This window comes from Aquarana catesbeiana, linkage group LG03, assembly GCF_042186555.1.
Source record: "Aquarana catesbeiana isolate 2022-GZ linkage group LG03, ASM4218655v1, whole genome shotgun sequence".
NCBI lineage: Eukaryota > Metazoa > Chordata > Amphibia > Anura > Ranidae > Aquarana > Aquarana catesbeiana.
Window position 1 is genome coordinate 59,179,235 of NC_133326.1, and position 16,339 is coordinate 59,195,573.

At 42.0% G+C, this 16,339-nt stretch overlaps 1 protein-coding gene across 1 annotated transcript in view; it reads left to right on the forward strand.

Annotated features, from left to right (window-relative positions):
* Positions 1-16,087, forward strand: part of SAXO2 (stabilizer of axonemal microtubules 2) — a 33,865-nt gene extending 17,778 nt beyond the window's left edge. Inside the window, exons 2-4 of the mRNA XM_073618574.1 lie at positions 6,813-6,992; positions 9,507-9,709; positions 13,616-16,087. Of these exons, the coding sequence (XP_073474675.1) occupies positions 6,813-6,992; positions 9,507-9,709; positions 13,616-14,610 (1,378 nt within the window). The 3' untranslated portion in view covers positions 14,611-16,087. The remainder of the gene's footprint in view (positions 1-6,812; positions 6,993-9,506; positions 9,710-13,615) is intronic.
* The last annotated feature ends 252 nt before the right edge of the window (positions 16,088-16,339 follow it).

Here is a 16,339-nt window from a genome sequence, read left to right on the forward strand (position 1 = left end):
ACTTTCTAGAGTCGATCACGACAGTTCATCCCATATTATTCGATCAGAGAAGCACGAAAATTTTCCTCGTAAGATACCAGATCGTACAATTTTTGTTTACTCAGTATAGTTGTCGTCCGAAAATACAATACAAATACATTACAACACATGACATCACTTCCAATTTTTTTTTTCTGTCATACGAGAATTTTCGTGACTTTAGTTACCTATTTAACTTCTACTTGCAACTATTAATCGAAAAAAGTCGTATGATCTGTCATACGATATTTGGATCGTGTGTATGGGCCATAAGGGGCCTTTTTTTTTTTTTTTTAGTAAATGTAAATGGACTTTTTTTTATTTATTTTTTGCTTTTAAGTGTAAATGTGAGATCTGAGGTCTTTTTGACCCCAGATCTTCCAATAAAGAGGACCCGTCATGCTTATTTCTATTACAAGGGATGTTTACATTCCTTGTAATAGGAATAAAAGTGATAAAAAAAATTAAAGGGACAGTGTAAAAATGAAAAGTAAAACAAATTTAACAAAAAAAAGATAAAGCGCCCCGTCCCTCCGTGCAGGCGCATAGAAGCGAACGCATATGTAAGTCGTGCCCACATACGTAAACGGTGTTCAAACCGCACATGTGAGGTATTGCCATGATCGATAGAGCGAGAGCAATAATTCTAGCACCAGAACTCCTCTGTAACTCTAAACATGTAACCTGTAAAAAAGTGTCACCTTTGGAGATTTTTAAGTACCATAGTTTGTCGCCCCATTCCACGAGTGTGTGCAATTTTGAAGCATGACATATTAGGTATCTATTTACTAGGCATAACATTATCTTTCACATTAAACAAAGTTGGGCTAACTTTACTGCTTTGTTTTTTTTTTAATTCATGAAAGTGTATTTTTTCCCCCAAAAATTGCCAAGCTGCAGTTTCCAAAGCGAGCAAAGTCCTTTCTTGTATTAAGAGAGGTATGGACTGCAGAGGGAGAGATATCATTTTGTCCCTGTACAAATCATTAGTAAGACCTCATTTGGAATATGCAGTTCAGTTTTTTCACAAAAAGGATCTCGGGGAACTGGAGAAAGTGCAAAGAAGGGCAACCAAACTGATAGAAGGCCATCACAGAAGACAAGGGGGCAATCTTTACGTCTGGAATAATAATAATCTCCAAATACGGAAAGGTTTCTTCACAGTAAGAGCTGTGAAAATGTGGAATAGAGTCCATCAAGAGGTGGTTCTGGCCATCTCAGTAGATTGTTTTAGGAAAGGCCTGGAGTCTTTCCTAAATACACATAATATAACTGGATACTTACATTTATAGGTAAAGTTGATCCAGGGAATATCCTAGTACCTCTCAGGGGATCAGGAAGGATTTTTTTCCCCTGCTGGAACAAATTGGTTCATGCTTTCCTGGGGTTTTTCGCCTTCCTCTGGAATCTGGATCAACTGTGGGTGAAGGGTTGTGTATATGGGATTGTATGATTTTTTTTTTTTTAGTTGAACTAGATGGACTTGTGTCTTTTTTTCAAGGTAACTATACAACTAAACTGAAGAACAAAAATGGAAAATATTGCAGCTTATCAGTTCTTAGGGTTGGTGGCTGTATTAGTTTTCTTGTTTCAGGTTGACATCATTTTCAGCAGGAATAGATGCACTTCAAGAACGTGCCCTGATCACCCAGGGGAACCACTCATACTGGCAGATCAGTACTGAGTTTATATGCATACATGGTCATATTAGTCAAGGAAGATTACAAAAATCTTTACCATATGTTACAGCATGCACTGGCCTCCTGTGGGACTGAACTATCAGGCGTTAAATTCAGTTTTAGAACATAGATTAAGTAATCAAAATATCACCACCCCATAGTGCTGATTTACCACATACACTGAAAGGATAACCAGCCTTAAACATGGTGTTGATTAGTCACATGGGCCTTCATCCTAGGTCCAGTGTGATGAATCTACTGCCACATTTTAGGATTTATTTTTGTATAATAGTAAGGGGGAACTTCGTCTGACCGGTGAGCCTAAAGCCAAATTCTGGGCAACTAAAAAATGATCCCTTGCAGTGGGGCTATGCCCTCACTAAAATGGGTTAATTGCTTGTTTAGGTCTAGGTGAACAATTAAAGGAAATTAAGGGCTTGTTCACACCATACCTGCATGAAAACTGATAGGAAAACTGCACAGATTTCACTTGCAGAGTGTCAGAAACCATGAATCAGACTGAAACAGAAGTACAGTTAAATCACACTTGTTTAATAATAATAAAAAAAGGTAATCGGAGTAATCGTAGTCAAAATATAGCCAGAGTTCAGGAACCGGAACAGATAGTCAGACAAGCCAAAACGTCAGGGAGCCAGAGATGAGCGTAGTAGAACAGCAAGCAGGATCTGGAGCCAGAAGGAATGTCAGCTAAGCAAGTCTTTAACAGGAACACAGGAGAGCATCTCTAGAGATGTGACCAAGGCGAAGGCAGAGATCATCTGGACTGGACAGCTTAAGTTTAAGTAGACAGGACTGATGAGCAGGATATCATTAATAGGTGAGTCATTGTGAAAAGATAGGAGTGGGTACCTAGTTTTGGCAGGTACCCGCTCCCACTTCCGGCTGACTTTGCCAGAAGTGGTCCTTGTTTGCCTCGGCAAAGTCAGCCGGAAGTGGGAGTGGGTACCTGCCAAAACTAGGTACCCACTCCCCCCGAAAGGTGCCAAATGTGTCAGAGGAGGGTGGGAGAAGGCAAATAAGCGGGGCTTCCATTTTCGGGTGGAGCTTCGCTTTAAGGAAAAAAGTAAAATACATAAAGTTTTTGTTGACAAGCTCTTTTTGGGATCATTGGCTTGGAAAAGGAATTAGCGCCTGGAAGTTTGGCCCCCCCCTCCTCCTTCCCCCGATGTCTGGAGCTCCACTTTAAGTTATATGGTTTTCAGTATGTGTTTGTACTTTTGCAGCACGTAAACATAGGTATGTATGCACAGTGGCTTGTGTGGGTTCCCTCCAGGTGCTCTGGTTTCTTCACATACTCGAAAGACATGCTTGGCTCCTGTCTAAATTGGCCCTAGTATGTGTATGTAATGTGAATGTGAGGTAAGGATCCTGGATCTTAAGGTCCTTGAATTCAGGACCTGATATGAAAGTACAATATTTGTAAATTGTGGACATCATATAAATACTTATAACAATAAAATAAGTATCCAAGCATCATACCATCATTGTCCACAAGAGGTCAGTAGAAACTGTGATTTGCACAAAGCACTTGCTTTATCCATTGCTGCTAATCACAAGCAGTCAGTATTGAAAGTTCAACATACCAAATGTTATATAGGTGATACTCGAAAAATTAGAATATCATGCAAAAGTTAATTTATTTCACTAATGCAACTTAAAATGTGAAACTAATATATGAGATAGACTCATTACATGCAAAGCAAGATAGTTCAAGCCGTGATTTGTCATAATTGTGATGATTATGGCTTATAGCTCATGAAAAACCCAAATCCACAATCTCAGAAAATTAGAATATTACATGCAATCAATAAAACAAGAATTGTGCATAGAACAATATCAGACCTCTGAAAAGTATAAGCATATGTACTCAGTACTTCAGTACTTCGTTTGGGCCCCTTTTGCAGCAATTACTGCCTCAAAGCTATCAGCCTGTGGCACTGCTGAGGTGTTATGGAAGACCAGGATGCTTCAATAGCGGCCTTCAGCTCTTCTGCACTGACTCCACAGCTTTCTCTAACTGAAATTGGTCCTCTTGGGTGAGTCATAAGAGGACCAATGAGGTGTGGCCTCTGTTGTCTGTGTAAATCCAGGAAGTGAACAGGTAGCAGCTTCAGCTGCCCACAGTTAAAATGGATGCAGCCAGACTCAGTGAAGGGAGATTTCTGCAGCATATTTGGCAAGTACAGAATCACAGTATATATAAAATAATATGCAAAGTGGTTGGAGGGTAGCTTCAGAATGGCAAAGATGTTTTTATTACAAATTATGTGAGCAGACTGCAGTTCCTGTTTAAAGTGATATTAAAGGCTCTTTAAAAAAAACAAAAAAAAAACAAACATGTTTTATTTACCTGCCCTGTGCAGTGGTTTTGCACAGAGCAGCCCGATCCTCCTCTTTTCAAATCCCCTGCCGGTGCTCCTGGCTCCTCCTCTTCAGCCAGTGCCCCCCATTAGCAAGCCGCTTGCTCTGGGGGCACTGGTGCGTGCTTGCTACCGAGCCCCGCTCTATGCATCCATAACACACATAGAGCTGTGGCTCGACCCCGCCCCCCACTCTCTCCTCATTGGCTCACTGGCTGAGATTGACTGTCTCAGCCAATGAGGAATAAGAGACCCGGGGGAACCTCAGCTCTCATGCACATTGCTGGATTGAGAAGGAGATCAGGTGAGTATTAGGGGGGCTGGGGGGGGGGGGGCTGTACACAAAAGGTGTTTAGCTTTATGCATAAAATGCATGAAGGTAAAAAAATCTTGAGCCTTTAAAACCACTTTAATGTTCTCTGCTGAAGCTCTGCTGCATATATAAGCTACATAGATAAATGTATACTGCCATAGTCAGCTAATATTCACCAGTATTTACCAGGCCAATTATTATGGTAAGTTTATATATTTTGGGTATGGGGTACACATGGATACTCCTGTCTGCCTTCTACAAGGCAGTACATAGTGCCAGTCCTGAGTACAGCCATATGGGAGCACCTGTGTGATTACACCCAGGGCCGGAACAATGGGTGGGCAAGAGTGGCAGCTGCCCAGGGCACAGCAGAGCAAGGGGACAGAAGATGGAAATGGCAGTAAACCCATAAGACATGCATTAACAATGGAGGAATGGGCACAGTTCCACATCCTTGCCCTGGGCGCTAGATGAACCTGTCCTCGGACTAAGTACATCTCAACTTCACTACATAGTAAGGTTGCAGTGACAAGTAATGTAGCAACTAAATCCGCCACTGCAACAGAACATTGTTATATATAAACAGCAGATGTCAGCTATAACAGTAGACTGTGTGACTTTCAACCAGTATACATACTGCTTATAATTATTGTATGTGCAAAACATGAATTCCCATAGATGCTATAGGCAGAGGTGTAACTAGAATCTTCAGGGCCAGAGTACAATCATAAAGAGCGCTCCTGACCCCCAGCCAGGGCTTTTCCCTCCAGGCTTGGGGCCCTTCCCTCCAGGTCTGGGGCCCTTTCCACTGATCCTGGGGTCCTTTACTCCCATTGTGGGACCCTTTATTACGGTCACGCAGCGGGACCCTTCCTGCCATCTTGGGACCCCCACGGTGGTGGAACGCCAGGGGCCGGTCACAAGTGCGACCTTTGCGATCCTCGTAGTTCCCACACTGGTGTCAGTAGTTTAATTATTTTTTTTATTTGATTTTTTTTTAATTTACAGCTATGACTGGATAGAGAAGATATAGTGATTCTGTGATGAGGACATATTTATGTTGTCTCCACTAATCATCACATGGGGGGTCTTTTATGCATGATTTATATTTACATCCTTTCATGCAGCGGTTTGGGTGTGCTTTACAAGGAGTCCAGTAATAGATGTCCTCCTAGGACACCTCACCACCACACTGCACTTAAGAAACCATAGGTCTTTCTGATCCGTATTTTTTACTGATAACATGTGAATGAGTCACAAATAATCCAAATGTAGCCAAACAGTCCAAAACCTATTTCAAGTATATGAGTTTTATTATTCATTGCAAGAATAGCAGGAAGAATACATTACATTTTTTTTTATTTAATGTAGAATTGAAGTTATGTTAAAATCCAGTACTTAGCCAAGTAAATTATAATAATATAAAAGCTACTAAAACACATGAGCATTGATGTGCTTAAAGGTGAATTGCAGGAATTAATATTTTATACATAGTTAGATTGGTCTAGCTTGGACCAAGTAACTGCATATATCAATATACCATACCTGGCTGGTGCCCCTGGAAGCTGGAAATCACTGAAGTACACATCGCTACTCCAGTGATTTCCACTTGCTTTAGCGTCCTGCGCTGATTGGCTGCCCTGCTACATGTGAACACAGGAATTGCACATTTGGCAGTGGTGCAATTCAGAGAATGCTTTGTATTTTCAGAATGAATCCAAATCATTCTCTGATTGTAAAAGTGGAGAGGTGAGGTGGTGACGTCACAGTCTACACTCCGTCCAATCAGAGAACACTTTGTGTTCATGCAGGGCATTCTCTGAATGGTGCCATTGCAGAGTGGCCAACCTCCTGTGTTCAGATTGTAGCAGGCAGCTGCTTGGCATGGGACCTGGAAGCAACTACTGGAGTAGCAATGGCCGGGGGCTTTGGCCAGGTATGGCACATGTCTAGTTATATTGGTCCAAGCTGGATCAATGTAACTATGTATAAAATATCCATACCTGGAATTCATCTTTAAGGCTGGGTTCACACTGTCGTGCAGAGCAGATCACAGCAGGGTTCTGGTGCGTCCCTGTTCACCGCTTTCAGGTCCGATTTCAGTCCGAATTTTTGTCTGAATTCAGACCTGAAATGGACCAGAAGACGCACAGGACTCCTGTGCAATTCGCTCCGCAGCCGTCCTGTAGCTGTTTGAACTGGCTCCATAGAGAGCCGGTCACAGTCTCCTGACATGCAAATTGGATGCAGGGAAACCCACATCCAATTTGCAATAGTGTGAACCCAGCCTGAACCATCTATATGGCTAACTTCCATGGTGTGCTGTCCTGCCCATTTATCATATAGCATTTATCATATAAGGTTTTTAAGTAATTTGTGGTCACAGTGCTCTTAATCGTTTAATCTGTTTGTTTCCTGCAGGCGCCACCGCTGCCCACATATTCCTACAAAGATTTTTGACAAATCTGGACAACCTTGTGTACTGACTGAATATGTGGAGAAATACCCTCAGTATGATAATGTACAACCACCAAATAGCATGAAACCAAGGCATGAGTACCAAGGCAACCGTGGAAAAATGGAAGGAGTAACAACATTTAAGTAATGTTTTTGAATGCTTTATTTTGAATTTTTTAAGAATAATGCAGCCATCACCATTAAAGCCCAACTCCAGGCACACCAAAAAAATATCCTTGTACAGTACCCCTGCACTAGTTAAATGCTTTGTTATGTCTAAGGGTGACGGAATAAGGAATAACCTTATTTTGCACTCCAGCAGGTTCCATCCAGCAGTGCAACTGGGTCACTGCAACCTCCCCTCTTAGCCACTCTCTGCCTCGGTCGCATGCTTTCACCTTCAGGTACAGTGCAGTGTTAATACTCCTGTGACACCAAGGGACTGACTATTGCCTGGAGCTTCAGGGAGAAGAAGAACACTCTGGAGTGGGGATAGTACTGCCTCTTTATCTACCCTCTCCACATAAAGAGTATATAACCCTTGCAGTCTGGGGGGGGGCACACTGCAAAGGTAGATATTATCTAATTTCCAGAGTTGGGTTTTAATCATGTGAACATTCAATTGTGTGTTGATTCTTTTAGACTGGGGTCTCCAATGTTTTTAAACAAAGGGTCAGTTTACTGATCTTCAGACTTTACGGGGGCTGAACTGTGGCCAGTGGGAGTAGACAATATCTCAGTCTTGGTGATCAGCGGGAGTGAAAAAAACCTGTGACACCTGTGGTTAGTAGGAGGAGGAATATTAGTTGGAGGAATAGTGCCCCGTCATTGATATTAGTGGAGGACTCGTGCCCCATCATTGGCATTAATGGGAGAAATAGCATCCCATTATTGGTGTCATGTCGTGCCTCATATCATTGGGAGAAATACATTTCCAAGGGCTGGATAAAGGCAAGCAAAGGGCCACATCTGGCCTATGGGCCACAGTTTGGAGACCACTGTTTTAGACAACAGGCAAAAGGAGTACAATAATGTCTTAGTTTGTCCAAATCATTATTGCTTTGCTAAGAAAATAGATCTGAAGAGGGACACTTGCTCATCTCTTCTGGATTTAAAACTGGCTTCTCAACACACTTAAAGTGGATGTAAACCTCAGACATGAAATATCAAGAAATCATATCCCTCTATAGTGCGTGCTTGTCTCTATTAAGAGCACTAAGTGTCATTTCTGTCTACTGCTTTGTTCCTCTGTTCCTCTGTCACCAAGAATCACTTCTGACAATCTTTCTTGACACCAAAAGACCTCCAGCTGATCAACAGCCCCAGCTCTGTTTCTGTGTACTGTGTGGAGGGGGGGGGGGGTGGTCTCTTCCTTCCAATCAGCTTACAGAGCTCTCCTCGCTGAGCTCTGCAGTGTGTAATTTCAGATCTCCGTCTCATTTTCTGAACTCTCAGAAAAGCTTTATAAATTCATTACTTTAAACAGATGTGGAAAAGAGAAGGCTGTAGCTAGACTTGGTTTGTTTCATCACTGTGTATCACCTGAGGCCAGTCATGTAAGGGTTTACAACCACTTTAAAGGAAAGCTCCACTGAGAAGAATATTGCAGCCATTGCTGATCACTTTTGGGAAATGCTAGTTGCCTGATTGCCATATTGATACTTTGGCCTAATTTCTTTCTGTTTAAATGACCTGGAACAAGCATGCAGATCAGCAAAGTCAGAGTGAAGCCAAGACCCCGGACCTACATATTTGTTCCATGCCTGTGACTCAACATGTGCAAGAGCCATTAATTCAACATGACAGCTAACCAATTTGCATTTTCAGAAGGGGAGTTCAGCAATAGCACACTTTATACTTAAAGCTGAACTCCAGGCAGATATAAATGATGCACCTCTGGATACAATAATGCATTTGTATGTGTATTTTTAAATGCAATCAGTGCAGGTAGAGGCGGTTTATTTCCACACATTGTTTGCACATAGTGTAACTACAGTACCTTAGTTTGACTTGCAATCCACTATATAGTAGAGCTCAGATTGGAGTAGGAAGAAGCAGCAGAAGGAGACAATCAGTTGTGCTGCACTGCAAGGAGTGACTAATGGATGAGCTGATCAGTGTGCTGCTTCTCCTTTTACTGTCCAGTCACAGGCTGGAGGAGGGACAAGTCTTGTTTGTGTTACTTAACTGCAGAATCATTTGGCTTTCTGCTTTGCCGGGGCTGTGCTGTGTCCCAGAGCTGTGTAAATCTCAGGAGTGGATGAACAATAATTCAAATCCTTTGGCAGGAAAAATGACTCAAAAATTTAATTTCATCTGTTTAAGTTAGCTGTTTGCCTGGAGTTAGGCTTCACATTAGCTATAGAAAATAGGTTGCAGCAGAATGTGTAATTGATAAGGCCTCTGTGTTGAGCACACAGTGGTGTAGTATAGCATTACTGGCTTCAAACATCTAAGCTGACCAGTATGACTTTTTATCAAAAATCCATCAAGGGGCTCCATAGATGTATGAAGGTCCTCATAGATTTTCAAAATGTCACCTATTCTTCCTAAAATCTACAGATATCAAGGATAAGGTGATGGGGGGAGGGTTAATTGTCTTGTACCTAAATACAGTTTGTGAATTTAATGATAAAAAAACATGCATGTATGTTTCAGATCAGATTATATCCCATATGATGTAACAAACCGCCCCGTACGTCCTCATCAAGAATATGAACCAAAGCCAGGACATATTGAACTTGGGACAACCTATAACCGAGATTTTAATGCTCATAAAATAGAACCAGTGGGACCTGCACGTCCGGTAGAAAACAGACAAATTAACATGGGAAAGTTTGACACAAACCCTACTTATAAAGGTAAGTTAATCAACCTGGGGTTAGTTACAGTTTCAGGATATCTCTATATGCATCAAAGTTTGGCTGGTTCAGGATCAGCTGATTTCAGTCCATGTATGGGCAGGTTGGTTGTACAGAAGTCTATCTACCGATTGGATGTTCCTTACTTAATAAGTGCCACAGGCTATAGCCGGCAGTGGTGATTAGTGTATTCTGACAGTGGGGAAGTCCCTCCGCTGTCCAAATACAATAGCTCAGGGGGGAGGATTCCCCCATCCACATCGAGTGTGTGGATGGGGGAATTAAGTCACTTTTTTGTTCAGCCCACTGGTTGAGTGAAAAAAAATTACTCTATGGGCTGCTTAAGACCCCAGTTTTTACTATGGGAATGGTTCACATCTATGCATGGCAGTTTAATGTGGCTTAGGGGTAACTTTGAAAGAACACTGATCTTTTAGTTTTCATGCTTGAGAAATGCCATAAGGCTGTATGTGGGGTTACAGATTAGTACAACAAAAACTTATTATGACATCACATATCTGGATGTGTAAATGTTTTTTTTTTACTTTTACATTTAGCTTTACTTAAATACAGCAGTATTTGGACCCCCAGACCACATTGAATACTTTTAGCTTGTCCCCCTGACTTTTATTGGAATAAAGTTGGGTCTGGACCTCTTAGCAGTGATGTGCCACATTAATTACTAGTAATAGGCCTTAATCGACCCATTGAAGTAGCAGCTACAACAGATCTAAAAGCTATAAGATGGTTCCTCTTAAAAAATAAAGCTAAAGTCCTTAACTTCATAAAATTGAACAGTGGCACACTGTATAGTTTGTGATCTTCTTTTTTTTCCGCAGTACAAAACTTCTTTGTCTTAAAACAAAATAAAATTACAAAAAGAGTACAGAAAAACACTTCAAAACTACATACCCACTTTCTCTGAGCCCTATCTTATCTCTACAACCCCAATTATTCCTCATAATATTAAAAATATAGACTTCAGGCATGTGTATGGTAGAAATTGGCAAGCATCAGGACAGTACACAAGCACTTTAATAGGTGACAAATAGAGACCTTTTAACTTTTGCAGTTGAGGTTGACCTGCTAACATTATAACTTTTGTAGCTGAGCTCATGCTGCGGATACATTGTGTCGCATCTTTACATTGCCAGAGCATCACGATAGGCCTCAAACTCTGAGGTAAAATGCAGGATTTTGAAGGGAATATTTGCTTCAATTTTCACTTGACTTCCATCGTCCTATCATTTGTCACTGTGTTATAGCACTAGCCATAAAATTTGTAGAAGGGGGCTGACTCCATGACCTAGAATGAGAGCACCTTGAAAGCCAGCAGTTTTCCTAGCCATCATTAAGATGTTGGACATGGAGATCGTTTGTGGAAGAGACACTTCCCTTGGGAAGGATGCTACTGGACAGAACAATGTGTGTGTGTGTGTGTGTGTAGGAGAAATCTGCTGAGGTTCAAGCAGTCCCCCCGTCAGGTAGCACAATGACCCTCTTACCCACTGATGTGGCATATCCTAAGCCTCTGAAACCCCTTGTGATGCTTCCCTCCCTGTTACTAGATGCTACGGATTTTCTGGAAGATGCAGTAGGATAATCTTGTGGCGGGGGGAGGGGGGATGCATAAAGGGATGAATGAGTGCCTTTTGCTCCCACTGAGCTCTGTGGTGCAGTCATGTGTTTCCTCATGCTTAAGGTACCCAAACTGCTGGTAATTTTACCAGTCCTCTGCAAGCTGCCCTAGACAAAATCCTCCTTTGCTGATGAGTGCCTATCATTCAGAACTTTCCTTCTCACCAAATGGTAGCATTTACAGACAGTCATCTACCTCATTATCTGCCTCTTCCTCATTGCTAGGGGTCACTTTACAGCAATGGAGGCCCGTCCATTAGGGGCGCAGGGGGCGCCATCCCCCATCCATGCGTCCGGCCCCCTAATCTACATGAGGGGTGCCGGACGCATGGATTCCAATGGGTTTTTTTTTTTTTAAGCATGTGATTAGAGCCAGAGGCTCTAATAGGCTTCAAAAAAGGGTGTCTCTCTGTGTGCTGTCGCCAGGAGAATCGTTCGCCACCCGTCTCCCCTGGGGGGGGGGAGGGTGAGGGGAGGGTGATCTCCATCCGTCTCTTGCTGGGGAGGGGGTGAAACGTGTCAGGGGCATGGTCTGGTGGAGATATGTAAGCTGAGGCCACTCCTCACTGTTTATCTACATGGACTGGTCAGGAGTAGGCAGCGATCCTTCCTACACATTTATCAGCAAAGGACAGTTATGTTCCAGCAGCTGGAGTTTACTGAAAAGCAGTGGCGGCTAGTGCTAAAAATTTGGGGGGGGGGGGTTCACAAAGCAAAGGTCTAAACCTCAAGCCCACAAGATTTGTTGCAACCGCGTGCAAATCTAAACGCATACCTACCTGGCAGTACATACCATACACAATATAAATGTGAAAGCACACTATAACCCTCCAAGTGTAGCTCTTTTAAGTCTGTTTATGTCTGTTAATATTTATATGAGAATTATGTTGTATTCTCGTTCCAGAAGTTATTATGTGCCCACTTGTCACATTATTCTAATCATCATTGTGGCAAAAATTGTTTCAAGGCAGATAGTAATTTTCCAAGAACATGGTCGAAGGTTTGAAAATTTGCAAAAACTTTCAGAGGGTGGGAGGTGGAGCAGGTCTGAAGGAGGCAGATTTCCATACTCTCCTGAATGCCAGAGGTGGCCCTGCCTGCTGCCTTCCTTGGATCAACATCATGGCATTATGTTTAGGGATGGGTGTTCCATTTTGATTCAGATGGCCTTTGTTACAGCTCTCAGCTAGTTGGTGACACAACCAACTTGATGAAATTAACTTTCAACATCAGAGGCCCCCCATCATGTCAGGCACCCCGACACATCAGAGGCCCACCTAATATTTCAAAGTTCCCCATCACATCAGAGTCCTTCTATCCCATGAGAGGCCCCTATACATTAAAGTCCCCCCATCACATCATAGTCTCCTCTTCACCATTACAGAATCCTCTCATCACATCATAGCCCCCCATCATAGAGGCCCCTCAATCATATAGCCCCCCCCATCACCCAGAGTCCCCCAGTGGCACAGTGACCCATCACAGAGCCCACCAATCACATAGTTCCCCATCATAGTCCACAGTCCTCTCTTCACATCCCTACTTTTTGGCTCCAGCAGTGCATCATGGGGTGGGAAGTGGAGCAGGTCTGGAGGAGGCAAACTTGTGTCTTCTCCTGAATGCTGGGGGGCAGCCTACCTGCCGCCTACCTTGGGGCAGTGTCATGTGTTGCCTTGGTGCGGGCAAGTCTGGAGGAGGCAAACTTGTTTCTTCTCCTGAATGCTGGGGGGCAGCCTACCTGCCGCCTACCTTGGAGCAGTGTCATGTGTTGCCATGGTGCGGGCAAGCCAGCCACCAAAACCTTATCAAGAAATGACATGCTTATCCTGCCCTAGAGCTTCATTAGCTTTTATGGTGCTGGAGACTGGCCTGCCTGCACCATGGCAAGTCATGATGCTAATCCAGGACAAACTGGGTTCTGTGCTCATGGTAGCCCAGGGGAACTCAATAATACCATAGTTGAGAAATACTGTTATATAAGGAAATTGATTCCACAGAGCGGACAGGTAGTTGATGGGCTTCAGAAACGTAGGTCAAAGGGATGATGTCCAATGCAACCTAGGGAATCTTAAATCTATTTGCCAACTTATTGTATTATTTCCTTACATTTCACTTGAACGCAACTCTTTTCAGCAACTAATATAGTAGTATATGCAAATAATTTGCTATAATTCAGTGAGCAAAGCATACTGTTGTGCCATGTTTCTTTACTTGGGTTCATAAAGTGATTATTTTTAATAAAAAGTGTTATGTTTTAACTTTTTTAAGATGACTACAGAGCATGGGATATCAGTAAACGAGAACTTGCTAAACAGGAACATACCTACCAACCTCCTACTGTTAAATTTGGAAATTCAACTACATTCCAAGATGATTTTTTTGCAAAGGAAATAATGCCAAGAGAAAGTTTCAAGCCTCCTGGTATAGCAAAACGCAATAGCATACCTTTTGATGGCACCACAAACCATCGTACTTCTTTTGTTCCCCATGAAATTTCGCCAAGGCATCAAAGACCGAAAGAAGAATATAAACCCAGTAGTCAACCATTTGATGATCTCACCACTCATCGCATCAATTTCAAGGGAACACTTGGAGAGATAACAAAAAGCTGCAAACCTGATTATAGTAAAGTTGGTAGCAATGCTCGATTTCAAGGCAGCACTGAATTCCGTGATAGTTTTCAGCCTTGGTCAGTAGCTCCAACTCAAATTCAGAAATCTTATGAATATATTCCACCTACTACGCACATGGAGCTGGACACTACAAATCATCTGGCTTATGTGCCACACCACCTCAGTTATGTTGCCCCAATCCGTCCAGTCTCCCATGGAAGAAGGAGCAACGTGCCCTTTCAGGGAAGTTCTACAATGAAAGAGGATTTTCAACCTTGGGAAAGTAAGCGTCAAGAAATGATCAAGCGGGATCATGAAATTCCAAAGGCTGTAGGAAAATTTGATGACCTGACAACTTTCAAATCACATTACCTACCCCATGAGATACATCCTACTCAGAGTTTCAAGCCTACAAATGCAGCTCTGCACAGTTCTGCTCCATTCCAAAGTGGCACCATGTATCGTTCTGATTATACACTCAAGAAAAATGAAGTCTGCCCTGCAAACTACCAATCTCCCCCAGGTTATGCCTTTGAAAGCGTTGACAGCCGAGGCCACAAGATGTTCAGAAAAATCCTTACTCCTGAAGTGAATTCATTTTCGCACAAACATGAAGACAACCTTGCTAGAGCTATTGCAGTTATCTCTTAATTCAGAACAAAACTAAGCTTTTCATTTACTAAAAATCCTTCATGTTCTTACTTGGTTTATGTGTGTGTTCTTCAAAAATCCATTCATCCTAATAGTAAAATTAATAATAATAATTAATAATAAATGATTTTCTTACTGCATGTTTGAAGTAAATACAGACTTGCTGAGCTGGAACATAACATGAATCCTTAAAATAGACCGATCATAATTTGGTGGGAGGTCACCTAAAGAATAAAATTGGAATTTATAGGTGAGCATAGAGGAGACTACAGATACTGAAGAGGTTAGTTCACTTTTTCAAAAAAAATGAAAAGGTGAACTATCACCGTGCACCCTCCCCATCCCTGCGGCTCTCTATGTACTTACCCCTGTGGGTGATAAGCTGTCAATGCCCGTGCAGCTGGTGCAGTAGTCCAGGGGATGTGAAATCCCTACTCTACCAGCTCTTCTTTCTGCAGGGCTTCTGGAACTATTTAGTGATTCTGATCGTTCAGTGCCAGCACAAAGCATCACTAATCTGTCCCAGAAGATCTGCAGAAAGAAGAGGGAGAAGATCAGGGATTTCAAATCTCTGGGCCTCTACAACGGCTGTGTAGCCACTGGCAACTCATCATCCATGGAGGTAAGTACAGCGGGGAACGAGGAGGGGGGTGGATGGTGTTAGTTACGTTTTTATTTTTCTCCAAAGGTAAACTTACACTTTCTCATTCGAATAATTCTCATTTGAATAACATGCATACAGTGTGCCAAATCTCAATTTAAAGGACCTATGACACCAGGCTTTGTGCTTCTGTCAATGGCATTAGTTTGAGACACTTCTGAGAACATTTAGAATTAACTGACCTGTGCATATGACCTGCAATGGAACTCCATTTTGAACTCCAGATCTGTATTTGATCTGCTTCAAGCCAGTTTTGCATTTGCGTAGACTCGTATGAAAATGCAAAATTTGCCTACATCTCCTCCCTGAATAAAACAAAACAAGGGCACTGCATTGCTTTGTGGATGAAAATGGAGCACTGAACCAAAAAGCTATTTTACTTTATTCTTTTGCTGATCTCCATAAAAAAAACCTAAAAAGTAAACTAATCAACTAAACTAAATAATAGTTTGCAATATAAGTATTTAAGTAAAGTAACTTTTTAACTCTTTAAGAAAACATAGATACAGTATATAATATTGAAGCAACATTATATCAGCTCACTTTCTGAGAAACATATTTTTAGATAATCTTTTTAAAATCAAATAAGTATGATATGATGATATATCTTGTGTATTATTCACATACTAGTATTTTTTCTTAAACACAGATGCTAATTACAGTGTAAAAGAGCAGTATTGTTTAGTCATGCATACTTAAAGATAACCCATACATGTAAATCTAAAGGCTGCCGTATGACAAAACAACCTGTCTAAACAAGCTCCAAATCGGTTGCTATGTGATGCACAAGCATCATAAAGTAAACCAAAAAACTTTCTTTACTTTCCATACCTGAGCCAAATCCTCCTTCATTTATGTCTCGCACGTTCCCCTTCCAAGACACTGCAGCTCACAGTTGAGGGTGTCAGCAACAAAAGCAGTGCTGTCAATCCAAAAAGCAGTGGGCGATACTAGCTATGTCCATGTGTTGATTGACAAGCTATAAGCATGTGAATCAGCAGTAAAAGCCACACACCCATTCTTGAGCAGTGCAGCATTGCTGCCACCCCATCATAAGAAGCTGCCTTA